Below are 13,152 nucleotides of genomic sequence, written 5' to 3'. Positions count from 1 at the left end.
GTACCCTGATAATCAGGTAAGGGTAACTTTGGTAGAAATCCAGGGAAATCTTTCTTTCTTAAAATTTCAACTCATAGTGTTGTTCTAATTTTTCACTCACTCTGGCAAAAGGAGCAAAGAAGCTTTCAGGGCCAAGCTACCTCACTAACCCCTAGTCTCTAAACAAACATTTAGAATTCTGATAAAGTAGTTCAAACCATTAGATATTGTCTGCTTGGGAATGTGAACTTGTTAAGAGTATACAGAATAAAGATAAATAAATCTCTCCAAATTGCTAAGTTCACAGGGCAACCACTCATGAGCTCTGGTCTAGAGGTGGGTCACAGTAACCGTTCAAGCTGTGTGTGTGTGTGTGTGTGTGTGTGTGTGTGTGTGTGTGTGTGTGTGTGAAGAGGGGACGGGGGAGAGACTGTGGAGAAGTGGTAGATTTTAAGGCAGTGACACCAGACACTTTGAGCAAACTGCTGTGGTCTTTGGAATACGTCACTTGGCTGCAGTGAGATTTTGTTTTTCTAATCCTAACTTTAGACATCATTTGCTAAGTGAAATAATTCTCGATTTCTTCATTAGAAGAATTTTGCTCTGTTTACAGCAAAGTTGGGATTTGTCTGTTTAACTTGTTAAGTTATGAGTCGTTCCCATATCAATTCTTTTAAATCATAAATTACATGTCTTTCTCCCCGTCATCGTTTTGATTCTTCTCGTCAGCGTTTTTTGGTCATGTGCTGTCTTCCCCTTTTTTCCAAGAAAGTGTGTTCCTGTTCATTGCTAGCACTTTCTGTCCTTTTTAGGGGAGAATAGAGAGAGGCTTTTCCGAAAAGCACAACAACGGATGAAGACAGGATAGTGGCACGAACGGAGGATTTAAAAATTCAGCTTTAAAAAAGCTGCTGCATTGTAGCCTCACTTGATCACATCCTCGATACATCATCTTTCTCACACTTCTACAGTCTGTTCTTTGAAACCTCTAACTTTGCTCTCAGATAGGCACGCTTTTTAAGAAGTTTTACCAACCTTACCACGGAGGTACACATGGTTTTTAGTGGCGCTGATTTAGTACGTACTTAGAAGCTTCGCTCTGCTGTAGTGATGACAGAAATCCGTAAGTATCCTGTTTGTCTTTCTTCCAGACAAGGTTTGAATATCAAATGAGCCTGGAACCCATTAAGCAGACTTGCTGTTCATCTCTGAAGCACAATTCATGCACAAAGGAAAACAAAAATGAGCCATGCGGGGCTCGTTTTGGAACAGCTATTGCTGCTGTGAAAGACCTCAATCTTGATGGATTTAATGACATAGTGATAGGAGCTCCCCTGGAAGATGATCACGGGGGAGCCGTGTACATTTATCATGGAAGTGGCAAGACGATAAGGGAAGAGTATGCCCAAGTAAGAAGTGAAACCTACAGATTCCTTTATTTCTTTATAATTTAGTGCAGCAGGAGTGGATGTTACCACACCACAGCAATGGTGTATTCTCATACAATCAGTAGCAATGTATGGGGTATTTTGGCTTCCTTATTCATTGAGATAACATTGGTTTATTATATGATACATATATTTCCAATTCTGTGATTCTTGCCCTTAAGTCATAAGTGGGTTCAATACCTGGCGTCACCTGGCTTGCTTCATGAGTTATTTAATTTTTTTCTTCTGTCTCTTGGGAAACTAGATTTCTAATTCTAAGTTTTCTTTATAGAAGAATTACTTGTGGTTTTATTCTTTTATCTAGTTTTTTTTTTTCTATTGTTATTTGCCTTGTCTCCATGACCTGATTTTTTGAAATGGTAAAAAATGCAAAACAAAAGAACACTTTTTAACAATGCTAAATTATATGATTTAGCAAATAAAGGAGATGAAATTGTTTTTATACTCAATACCCATGTTTTTATAATAAAATCACATTAAGTTTATATTTATGAGTTAAATTGGTATATTTTTATCAAATAAATTTGGACTTTTGAAGGTTTATAATTTTCTCCCAAGTAATCCCTCCTGGAAAAAAATCTGAATAATTAAACTTAACCTGCAGGGGATTTCTACTGTTCTTGTTTTAAATTTATTGTCAGTTAATGGCTCTAACATATTAATGTAACTTTTGCCTACCTGAGAAAAATATCCATTTACAGAAATGTTTCATGCATTATAAAAGTAAAAGAGTTTAAAGGAATTCTTCTAATTTAATTGTTTTTAAGTAACCATAGTTAATTAGGCATTGAACAACTACTTATAAATAAACTAGAACTCACTACTCTTCTAGCTTATATAACCTGAAAAGAAAATCAGAACATCAGTTATTTCTTTTTCCATTTGATTGTTCTTCAGTTCTGTAGTCAACAGAATTCTCAAAATCTATCCATATCTTGAGAATTTGTGCCTAATTTTTCATAAAGTCATAATGATATTAATAGTGAAACAACAAAATAAAGGACATATTTCAGGAATGACACTCCTATCCATCTAATAAGTGATTTGCTTCTGTTAAAAATCTTCATGGTATTTTGTAACTGGAAATGGGCAGCATTAACTATTGGGGTGAGATGGAATCAGGGACCGGAGAGAGGAGTTCCTTTCTCGTGTTCCAGCACTTTATTCATTGTTTCACTCCCTCAAATTTAATGGAGTAGCACTTGCCACGGAGAAGGAAGGAGCTGAAACCATTAGTGAGTAGACTAGATCGCCATAAGCAATTAACTTTGTAAAATGGTGGTGAATCAAGATGTAGCTTTAAGCAGCTACAACAGGAGAAGAATATCAGAGTTGAGTTTGTTTAGTTTTTGGCAAAACGCTTTCCCAGGGATCGGTGAGGATGTGCTCATGCATTTCCATGGTAACTAGAGGTGCTGCTTGTGTAGGGAGTGAACGAGAATCAAACTGAATCAAGTCCTCCAGAAACAGCGGGGCTGATAACGTCTGATTTCTTTGCCGAAAAAATAAGGAAACAATTTCCAATAAGCCACAAACATTTAAGCATGAGAAATGTTTCCATTTGGTTTGCCTTCTCTTGCTTCTTATTTTATGACATTTAAGTGGAAAAACAGGAGGGTGAGGAGACCCCAGATTTAGGGAGCGTCTGTGAGTCGGGTCTCCCTGCCATCAGGTTCTGTTAAAATATTATCCACTTGAACTCAAGCTGGGTCAGGAAGTACAGCTGTCGGACGTATTATATGTGGTAATGGGCGCAGAGCAGTCTTCGAGAACTCCGTATTCGTTCCTGCCTTCCCAACGTTGTGGACACAGGCGAATGAAATGGAGTCTATTATGCTCTTGACTTTCAGGACCATTTTTGACAGGCAGTAAAGAGTACATATTGAAAATGTGTTTGATGGAATGTATATACCCAGGCTCAAACTTCAGTGAACCCCAAATTGACCCCAGGATACTTTTCTACTCCCTCTCTTGCTTGTGTGATGTGTTTCCAGCACCTTTAAATATCTCTGTGTAGTGAAATTGAATAGGAACTAGAAAGCAGAGCCAATTACTCATCATGTTTTCCTTGAGGCTCGGACAAGATGACGTTATACAATATTTTTCCCTCTCGCTGGTGTCAATAACCCTGAAGTGATTTTTGTCTGCACTATAAAAAGAATATCCTTTGGGGAATATCTGACTAATTCCTCTTGTCTCCACATGAGGGGCCTCTTGGGCAGGTTTCCAAGAGATCTCTAACTGTAATTTTTGGTTAACCAATCTAAGTTCTCAGATTTATTTGAAACTGTTTTTGAAGAGACTCTTCTGACATTAAAAACGCTCTGCTGGGATTTTCACAGCGTATTCCATCAGGGGGAGATGGCGAGACACTGAAATTTTTTGGCCAGTCTATCCACGGAGAAATGGATTTAAATGGTGACGGTCTGACTGATGTCACTATTGGGGGCCTTGGTGGTGCTGCCCTCTTCTGGTATGTATTTGAATAACATCCAATTAATCTGATGATATTTTACAAATAGTTCCAGAGTCAGAGTATGACCAGAATTTATATACCAAATGTCTGTTTCTTTCTGTGCTCCGTTATTCAGATAAAAATTATGCAGTTTGGGACTATGAGACGTTGATAAATCTTAAAAATAAAGACACCATATTAAAGAAACAAGTAGAATCAACTCAATTTGGGGTATGTACTATGTGATTGTCACTAGGGTATTCTGCTTGGAGGCAGGCATAGGGGAAGAGAGGGTCTCATACAGGATGTATATAAACAAGAACGTTTCCCTAAATTTAGGTTAAAATTACAAGCTTGTAGGGATAATTGACTCTTCATTCATTTACCTAATACGTAGAACTAGACATTTGTGCATCATTGATTGTTTATATTGTTGGTCAAGCATAGAAGCATCTATAATAATATCTTTTCTCAGCCTTTCAAATGCCTGCATCCCCAAATTAATTTCAGTTAAGTGTAAAATCCTTGTCAATGGTCAGATATATTCATTAATACCATTTTATTAATTATTCACTTATTGATAAAATAATAATTTATTAATTAATAGCATTAATAACTAGCTGTACCTAGTTAAAAAGACAGTTTCAAAAGGGTTCTATCTGAAAAAATGTGACTAAAAATATCAATAACCTTAATGAGAAATGTATGTGATAATTTTGAAAAATGTCACAAACTTTGTTAAGACATAAAAGAAGGATTTAGCAAATAAAAAAAAAATGTTTGCGCCATGTGCCTTGATGGAAAGTCCACATGTGGATCCTTTCAGATTAATCCTTACTTTGGTGCAATTCAGGTAGGCTTCTCCCAAACTTTATGTAGGAGGATAGTAAAGAAAAATGTGAAAGAGGTGAAGACAGAGACTTGAAGATATGACTTTGTCATAATTTAAGATAATCCTTAAGAACTGATGGTCAAAGAAAAGTTGTATACTGACCTATACAGAGAGTAACCATTATGTTTTTAAAAAATATTTTAACCGTACAGTAGAGGGAAAGGAAAACTGAAAGTTGATGCCCAGGAAAGGAATACTGGGGGAGCCCACCCAAAACCGAGGCTCCCAACCAGAAGTCACCAGTGTCAGGAACAAAAAGTACATTCAGTTTTTGTTTGAACTGTTAATCCTGGATTAATTCATTAGGGTAATCTTTACCCACAAATATTTAATGTATTCACCCTCTCGTATTAAACAATGTACATATGTTTTAAGGGCATTTTTTATTCTCCAGTTTTGTTTCAAGGGGTTCTTTCAGAGCCCTGAACACTCATTTGTGGCCTCTCCTGCCCTCATCAAGTCTTTATCATTGATGGGCCAGAATGACAGAGTTGGTCCCTGTCATCACCCAGCAAAATGGACTGACCCAGCATAGTGCAGCATGGAGACCAAGATGTGCAATGCCGAAGGAGGGCTTGAGAGTGGGTACGGGTGGCAGGGGATAAACAGAGGCCCACCCAGCAGTCAGGGACACCCAGGAGCAGAGGGGACAGCCCCAGCCTGTGGGCCAGACTGAGCCACAGACGCTACAAAGACCTGCGTGGGGCAGAGAGGAGGGGTGGGCAGTGGTCAAGGCAGCCTCATGTCCAGAGGATCCAAACATCCAAGCAGGAAACTGGACACACTCATTTGTTCATTCCTTGCTGGTGAAAGGGTAAACTGGTTAAAACCGTTAGCAGGCATTAGTCACTAACATGTTAAAAAGCCTTAAAATGTTCATACGTTTTAATAAGGAATTTACCTCCTAAAATGTTTATAATCTATGGTTAAAGATGTATGATTTGTAGAGTAATCACAGTGCTGTAGGTTATAGAATTTTTTTTAAAGAAGTTAAGATGAATATCCAGTAAGAGAAGTTTGAGTAAATAGATTCTGGTTCATGCATGTGTTGGAATAGTATACTGCCATTAAAAATAATGTTCTCCGAAAAATAGAAATATTGGAAAGTTGTTTATTATATTATGATTTTAAAGGACATATGCTTGTGTATATACATACACATATATATGGGCCACTGTGTGTGTGTATGTGTATGTATACATAGGCAGGTGTGTGTGTGTGCACGTCTCTCTATACAGACATGCATATATATGTATACATGAGTGATGATTACCATTGTGTGATAGAATTACAGCTGATTTGTATTTTCTTTGTTTCCTTTATTTTGTTTCCATATTTTCTATAGACAAATCGTTTTAAAAGAAAAATAACTATAATTTTTCTTTTAAAATGCAAAGCATAAGCAGGGAACTATGTATCCACAAGCTACATAGCTATAAAGAGCCAATCTGGTTACAAGGCAGACACCGGATAAAGGTGTTCAGCAGCTGTGCTGGCTTGATTCTAAGGCACTGGCGTCAAGATCCATATACTCTCTCTGCCTAATTTTCTTTTACTCTGCTCTCACTTCAGATTAGTGGAAGTCACTGGGCTTTGGGATTTAAAAGACTATGTTTAGAATCCAAGTTTTGCCTCTGAACAGCTTTTGACCTCGGATAAACTATACTTGATCTCTCAGAGCCTCGGTTATCTCACATATAAAATAGAAATAATAACGTCTTGTTATGAAAAATAATTTAAAATTTAAATGAATAATAAATAGCATGTGTGCCTAGCACAGTGCTTCAAATGCTATTTTGCTTCTCCTTCCCAGAAACAGGGACAAGGCTGAGCTACAAGAAGAACAGACAGGTATTATAGTGCAGAAACGGTGTCCAGGGGCCTCTGGACTCTTTCCAGATTGGGAACAAACTCAAAAGTGCTGCAAATAAGGTTTTGGTTCTGAGGTTGCACCTGGTCACTTGGTTTTATCTCTTTTCTATCACAGGCAAAATGGGTCTTTGGCCTATGAATTGCAGGGGATGAAAAACAATTTTGCCTCTACCCCTCTGAATTCTTGGCTAAGACCACTGTAAAAAAAGACAAATAAGAAAAGAAAAAAAAACCAGCAGAAGTTTATGAACACGTATACCTTATATATACGGGGGAGATCCCAGGGGAAAATGAATAGCTTCCCCAGGTAGCTTAGAATTCACACTTAAAAATCATCTTAATAGGGAAAGGGGAGGGCAATGTAGGCCTCAGCGGGGAGTAAATGATTTTTTAGGAAAGATGAGTAGGCCCTTAGGAGACTCAATGGGAGGTAAGACCATCTGTAACAAAGTTGGTTTGGGTGTGGTGTCCACTTCAGCCTCCTCTCTTGTAATAAGAGTCGATCTTCCCTGGTTGATGAAACTGCTGGGTAGGGATTTATGACAACTGAGTTCCTTTTGGAGGATCTGTCTTTAAGCAGGTAAGTAGAGTTCAGAGAAAGCCTCTCCGAGCATTTCCTGTTTGCTAAATGCCTGCAGCTCAAAATCAATATACCAAAGTGGCATATTTGGGGGTGGGGTGTCCTAAACTCCTATAGTTATATTTTAGGGTGGCATATTCTGCTACCCTCAGAACCCAAAGCCTAACATGGTTCCGGAACAGCCTGGGTGTCTTCAGAACATCAGATACAATCTCTTCTGTATCAAAGACTCACGAGACTAGCTAGCTTCCTCCTCAAGAGGGCAGACAGCAGTATCAAGCAGTATCAGCAGTATTTCGTCCTGTGGAACTGAAAACCACAGCCACAGAAAGATAGAGAAAATGAAAAAGCAGAGGACTTTGCACCAGATGAAGGGACAGGATAAAGCCCCAGAAAAACAACTAAATGAAGAGGAGATAGGCACCCTTCCAGAAAAAGAATTCAGAATAATGATGGTGAAGATGATCCAGGACTTTGAAAAAAGACTGGATGCAAAGATCAAAAAGTTTACCAAAGACCTAGAAGAATTAAAGAGCAAACAAACAGAGATATGCAACACAATAACTGAAATGAAAAATACACTAGAAGGAACCAACAGCAGATTAGCTGAGGCAGAAGGGCGAATAAGTGACCTGGAAGACGGAATGGTGAAAATCACTGATGTGGAAAAGAGTAAGGAAAAAAGAATGAAAAGAACTGAAGACAGCCTAAGAGACCTCTGGGACAATGTTAAACGCACCAACATTCGCATTATAGGGGTCTCAGAAGGAGAAGAGAGAGAGAAAAGACCCAAGAAAATATTGGAAGAGATTATAGTTGAAAACTTCCCTAACATGGGAAAGGAAATCACTACCCAAGTCCAGAAAGCGCAGAGAGTTCCAGGTGGGAGAAACCCAAGGAGAAACACGCCAAGACATACAGTAGTCAAACTGAGAACAATTAAAGACAGAGAAAAGTTATTAAAAGCAACAAGGGAAAAACAACAAATAACATACAAGGGAACTCCCATAAGGGTAACAGCTGATTTCTCAGCAGAAACTCTGCAAGCCAGAAGGGAGTGGCATGATATATTTCAAGTGATGAAAGGGAAGAACCTACAGCCAAGAATACTCTACCCAGCAAGGATCTCATTCAGATTCGATGGAGAAATCAAAAGGTTTCCAGACAAGCGACAGCTAAGAGAATTCAGCACCACCAAACCAGCCCTACAACAAATGCTACAGGAACTTCTCTAAGCAGGAAACACAAGAGAAGAAAAGGACCTACAAAAACAAAAAGAAAACAATTAAGAAGATGGTAATAGAAACATACATATCAATAGTTACTTTGAATGTAAATGGACTAAATGCACCAACCAAAAGACACAGACTGGCTGAATGGATACAAAAACAAGACCCATATATATGCTGTCTCCAAGAGACCCACTTCAGACCTAGGGACACATACAGACTGAAAGTGAGGGGATGGAAAAAGATATTTCATGCAAATGAAAATCAAAAGAAAGCTGGAGTAGCAATAGTCACATCAGATAAAATAGACTTTAAAATAAAAAATGTTACAAGAGACCAGAAAGGACATTACTTAAAGATCAAGGGATCCATCCAAGAAGAGGAGATAACAATTATAAATATATATGCACCCAATACAGGAGCACCTCAATACATAAGGCAAATGCTCACAACTATGAAAGAGGAAATGCAAGGCAGAAACAGAGACACAGGTGTAGAGAACAAACACATGGACACCAAGTGGGGAAAGCGGGGAGGGTTGGGGGGGAATGAATGGGGAGATTGGGATACCAAATTGTACACTCTAAATATATGCTGTTTATTGTCTGTTAACTGTATCTCAATAAAAGTTCTAAAAAAAAAAAAAAAGACTCACGAGAGAAAGGAGTCCTGAGAGCCCATCCTGCGTGTGAAGAAGCATCCTCTTGGGTGCGCTCACTCGACACTCCCCAAATGATGGTGTTCATGCAACGTAACAACGTGTGAGTGATCACCGTGGCTTATGTGTTTGCAGGTCCCGAGATGTGGCTGTAGTTAAAGTGACCATGAATTTTGAGCCCAATAAAGTGAACATTCAGAAGAAAAACTGCCATGTGGAGGGAAAGGAAACAGTATGCATAAACGCCACCGTGTGTTTTGATGTGAAATTGAAGTCCAAAGAAGACACGGTTTACGAAGCTGGTAGGTGTCGCACATACAGGAGTGCGTTGGGGCAGGAGGGCAGTGCATTTGCTCCCGCAGGAGGAAATCCAGCATGATCTTTTTTACTTCCCTTGATGATAGGAATCTGCATATATTGAACCTTGAAAATAATTCTAGCACAGAAGGAATAGGTTACGGAACCCAGTAAACTGTGGAGCGGAAACGACGTGCTTATGTTTGGTGGCCTTCCACAGCCGGAGTCCATGTTCCCCTCTGGCCCTCCTGTTTGCTCTGAACAGTCAAGTGCTAACGAGGGAGAGAGAGACAGAGACACCCGTTCAGAGACAGAGTTGGAAACTGGACTCTCTCCAGGAAGGCTGGTGTTGCAGAAGGCCTGGCTGCCCTGCCACCCCCAGCTTCCTGACGTCCCTTTGCTGCAGTCAGAAGGTGGCCCAGGTTCGGAGTGTCAGACAGGTTCCGTGTGTGCTCTCAGGCACTCACGTCAGCCTGAGACAGGGGGCATCGCCCTTGTCCCTACACTTTACAATTTCTAAAGCAGTTTTTAACGGTATTGAAACATGTCGGAGTCAAAACTATGAAGGCCATTGGCTGCCGAAGAGTAATTTACTCTGCAAACCAAATAGAAGTAGCGTGAGAAAAACCATTCATCCTTAAAATCTAGTTTTCTTAGTTTGTTCTACATGCGCATAGATCTGCAGTAGACCTCTGACTGGAAGATCAATGAGGTATAGGAATGTACAATAATGATTAACATTTTCGTATGCAACATTATTTGTCTTATTTTTATATAGTGATTAAGCAACCAGATAAGAAAGATTGTTGTCTTCACAGAAAGTATAAGGTTTAAATTGTTTCCCTTATCATGGTATGCTTATTTTATTAAACTTATTTATTAAGCTTATATTATTATATCCTCTCAACAGTCTAAAATGACATTTTTTTATAAAATAGGTTAAAATGTCATTAATGTATTTTTTTTCTCTATTGAAATACAACATAATGAATATTCTAAGCAGGGCTCCAACATTTCTAGACTAAAAAAAAAAGAAAAATTAAGTGAAAACCCAATAAACATAGGCATGGCCAAGAAATTAGCTGGTATGTGGGTGTGGGTGTGTGTGTGTGTGTGTGTGTGTGTGCGTGTAAACATACATACACATCTTAAAATAAGTGTAATTAAACATTAAAAGCCTTGTGAACTCAGAAAGCGGTTCTATAGAGTTCCTCAAGTTTATCTTCGGGACTGCAAATACCGTTGTACTACAATAGTACAGATATGCTGCACAGTGGAGAACTTTTGTTGACTGATTGCCCAAGAGATTTTTCGTTCATGAGCTGGATCATATGAAAATCATCTGAAACAAACATGTCTTTCAATTATCCTTTTTTTATTTGTATAGATATGCAGTACCGTGTCACTCTAGATTCTCTAAGACAGATATCACGGAGTTTTTTCTCTGGAACTCAAGAGAGGAAGATTCAAAGAAACATCACAGTTCGAGAATCAGAATGCACTAAGCATTTCTTCTACATGTTGGCAAGTAAATCATACATAATAGCTGCCTTGTTCCAAATCAAAACTAAAACGTAGAAGTCTTGCTTCAAGTCAGTCTTACTTTTATTTCAAAGTGCACACTGTGAATTAAACGTTGTTCACTTTCACCAGAAGATCACAGGTCTGATTTTCTAGTTTCCAAATACATCTCCTAAAACTATCTTTCATCTTCCCTGTGTGTGCTACCAAACGCCTGCATGTTATGGAACACTGAAAGGCACAGTGCACCAGCTGGTAGAGACCTTGCATTTCATTCATTTATTCAATGCATTCATTCATTAATTCTTTCCACTTGAAAGCATCATTGAACTTTTGTGGGCTTTGTCCGTCAATTGTGGGTAAGTGCTTAAATGCCCTGAGGGGGAACTGCTGGGCCCTGTGCTTTCTGGGGTCTCTTCTTGTCCACTGCACTGTGTTTCACTCTTTGACTTTAGCTTGAAGGAAAAATATCTGGTATTTTCTATCATCTGGAGACTGTGTTACCCATTTCTGTTTTAGTAAACGAGGGGGCCTTGGAAAATAGATTATTAACCTCTGGAGGTGGCTGATAAGCCAGGGTGAACCATCTTAAATGCATTTTATTGATCACTGTATATGTGGGGCAGCAGTTTCTTAAGCATTTTCTTAAAATGTGCATGACAGTAAAGAAAAAGAAAAGCAAAATGGATGTACTGAGACAACACTGATGTTACTAACAGAGATGGAAACTGAGAGACTTGATTAGGCCTATTTACCCCTAGCTCTGACTTATTTCTGTATTCTTGATATATTCATATTCCATATTTTGAAAACGTTGCAGTCGAGGGCAGGAAAGCGAGAGAAGAAATGCATGCTGGTGCACCGTGTTTATTCTTCCTCAGTGATCCTCACGTCGATTTTGCCCATGACATATATCGAAATAAGCTTATTCAGTCAACATTGAAGTCAATCTATGATTAGAAAAATAAAAATGGAGTTTTATTTGTTTCATCAGAATTGAACATTTAGGAGTTAGAACTTGGATAAAATTTGAAAAGTCATGAAACCAGATTTGGCAGTGCCTGCAATCTGCTCAAAATCACTGTAGTGTCTATTTCTCCAAAAATTTAATATCTAGCTATATCTGGGCACTAGTACTGAAACGAATGAACTAGTTTCAGAATTTCCAAAATTCTTCTGGATTTTAAGAGTTGTTTGTTCTAGAGTCAGCCAGGATGGAATTTGTATCCCAGCTTCCTTACTTTCTGAGTAATTTTGACAAAGTAGTTTAGTCTCTTAGAGGCTCAGTTTTCTATGTGTAAAATAAAGACTATAATTATTATGCATCTTGAAGGATTGTTGAAAGAATTCTCAATAATGTGTATAGAGCTCGTAATTCTAGACATGCCGTAAGTGATGGCTGTCCCCGATGATAGTATAAACAACATGAATCACATCCACATTATCTTCATATCATTTCACATTATAAAATTCTACAACTCAAGGTATATATTATATTAATGAAATGCAACTCAGTTTAAAGAAGGGTTGCTCTCTTAAAGTTGACTTCCCTAGAAGTAGTACATAGTGATTTTTAGCTCAGGGTCTCAAGAGAAAGGATATCATTATGCAGGTAGCTCTGAGTGGTACATCCTGACATGGCCAAATACAACCTACCCATCACGCCAGCTGGCCCATCTGAGAAGCTGGACGTGGGTCAGCTGGTCACAGTAGGAAGCCTCTGCATTCCAGTAGTGTCCCTTGTCAAGGCAGAAGGGCAGTCTCTCTCCAGTGACGCAAAAGCCTCATCAGGTCCTATGTCAGATCAGGTGCACAAGAATGTCCAGTGAGCCTGACCCACAGGGCAGAAGAAGGAAGCCATGACAAGGTCAGGACATCCAATAAATATGATGCAAATGACATTTTATGTTTTGACCTCTAGGACAAGCACGACTTTCGGGACTCTGTGAGAATAACTTTGGATTTTAATCTTACTGACCCAGAAAATGGGCCCGTTCTTGATGATTCTCTACCAAATTCAGTACACGAATATGTAAGTCAGACTTTTTTAAATTCAGAATACCTATTTGTGGATATATTGGGGGGAAAAAATGAAACATGTAAACAGATGTACACACAGGAGCCTATGTTAATTATTTTTTTTTATAAAAAAGAATTAGACTCTTCTAGACTTTTCCCAGTTCTTCTAACTTCCTATTCTTGGAGTTTAAGGGAACTTATA

General features: G+C 38.6%; 1 protein-coding gene across 4 annotated transcripts in view; it reads left to right on the top strand.

The window, feature by feature from the left end:
• Positions 1-13,152, top strand: part of ITGA1 (integrin subunit alpha 1) — a 172,225-nt gene that overhangs the window by 117,113 nt on the left and 41,960 nt on the right. For all 4 annotated transcript variants that reach the window (XR_009054886.1, XR_009054885.1, XM_057743741.1 and 1 more), the window contains exons 14-18: positions 1,131-1,388; positions 3,770-3,900; positions 9,249-9,415; positions 10,798-10,934; positions 12,853-12,963. Coding sequence is in view for 2 of the 4 variants with exons in the window: in XM_057743741.1 (XP_057599724.1) it covers positions 1,131-1,388; positions 3,770-3,900; positions 9,249-9,415; positions 10,798-10,934; positions 12,853-12,963 (804 nt within the window). In the remaining 2 variants the exon portion in view is untranslated. The remainder of the gene's footprint in view (positions 1-1,130; positions 1,389-3,769; positions 3,901-9,248; positions 9,416-10,797; positions 10,935-12,852; positions 12,964-13,152) is intronic.

This window comes from Hippopotamus amphibius, chromosome 1 (assembly GCF_030028045.1).
Source record: "Hippopotamus amphibius kiboko isolate mHipAmp2 chromosome 1, mHipAmp2.hap2, whole genome shotgun sequence".
NCBI classification, from domain to species: domain Eukaryota; kingdom Metazoa; phylum Chordata; class Mammalia; order Artiodactyla; family Hippopotamidae; genus Hippopotamus; species Hippopotamus amphibius.
This window is presented reverse-complemented; position numbering and strand designations above follow the sequence as displayed.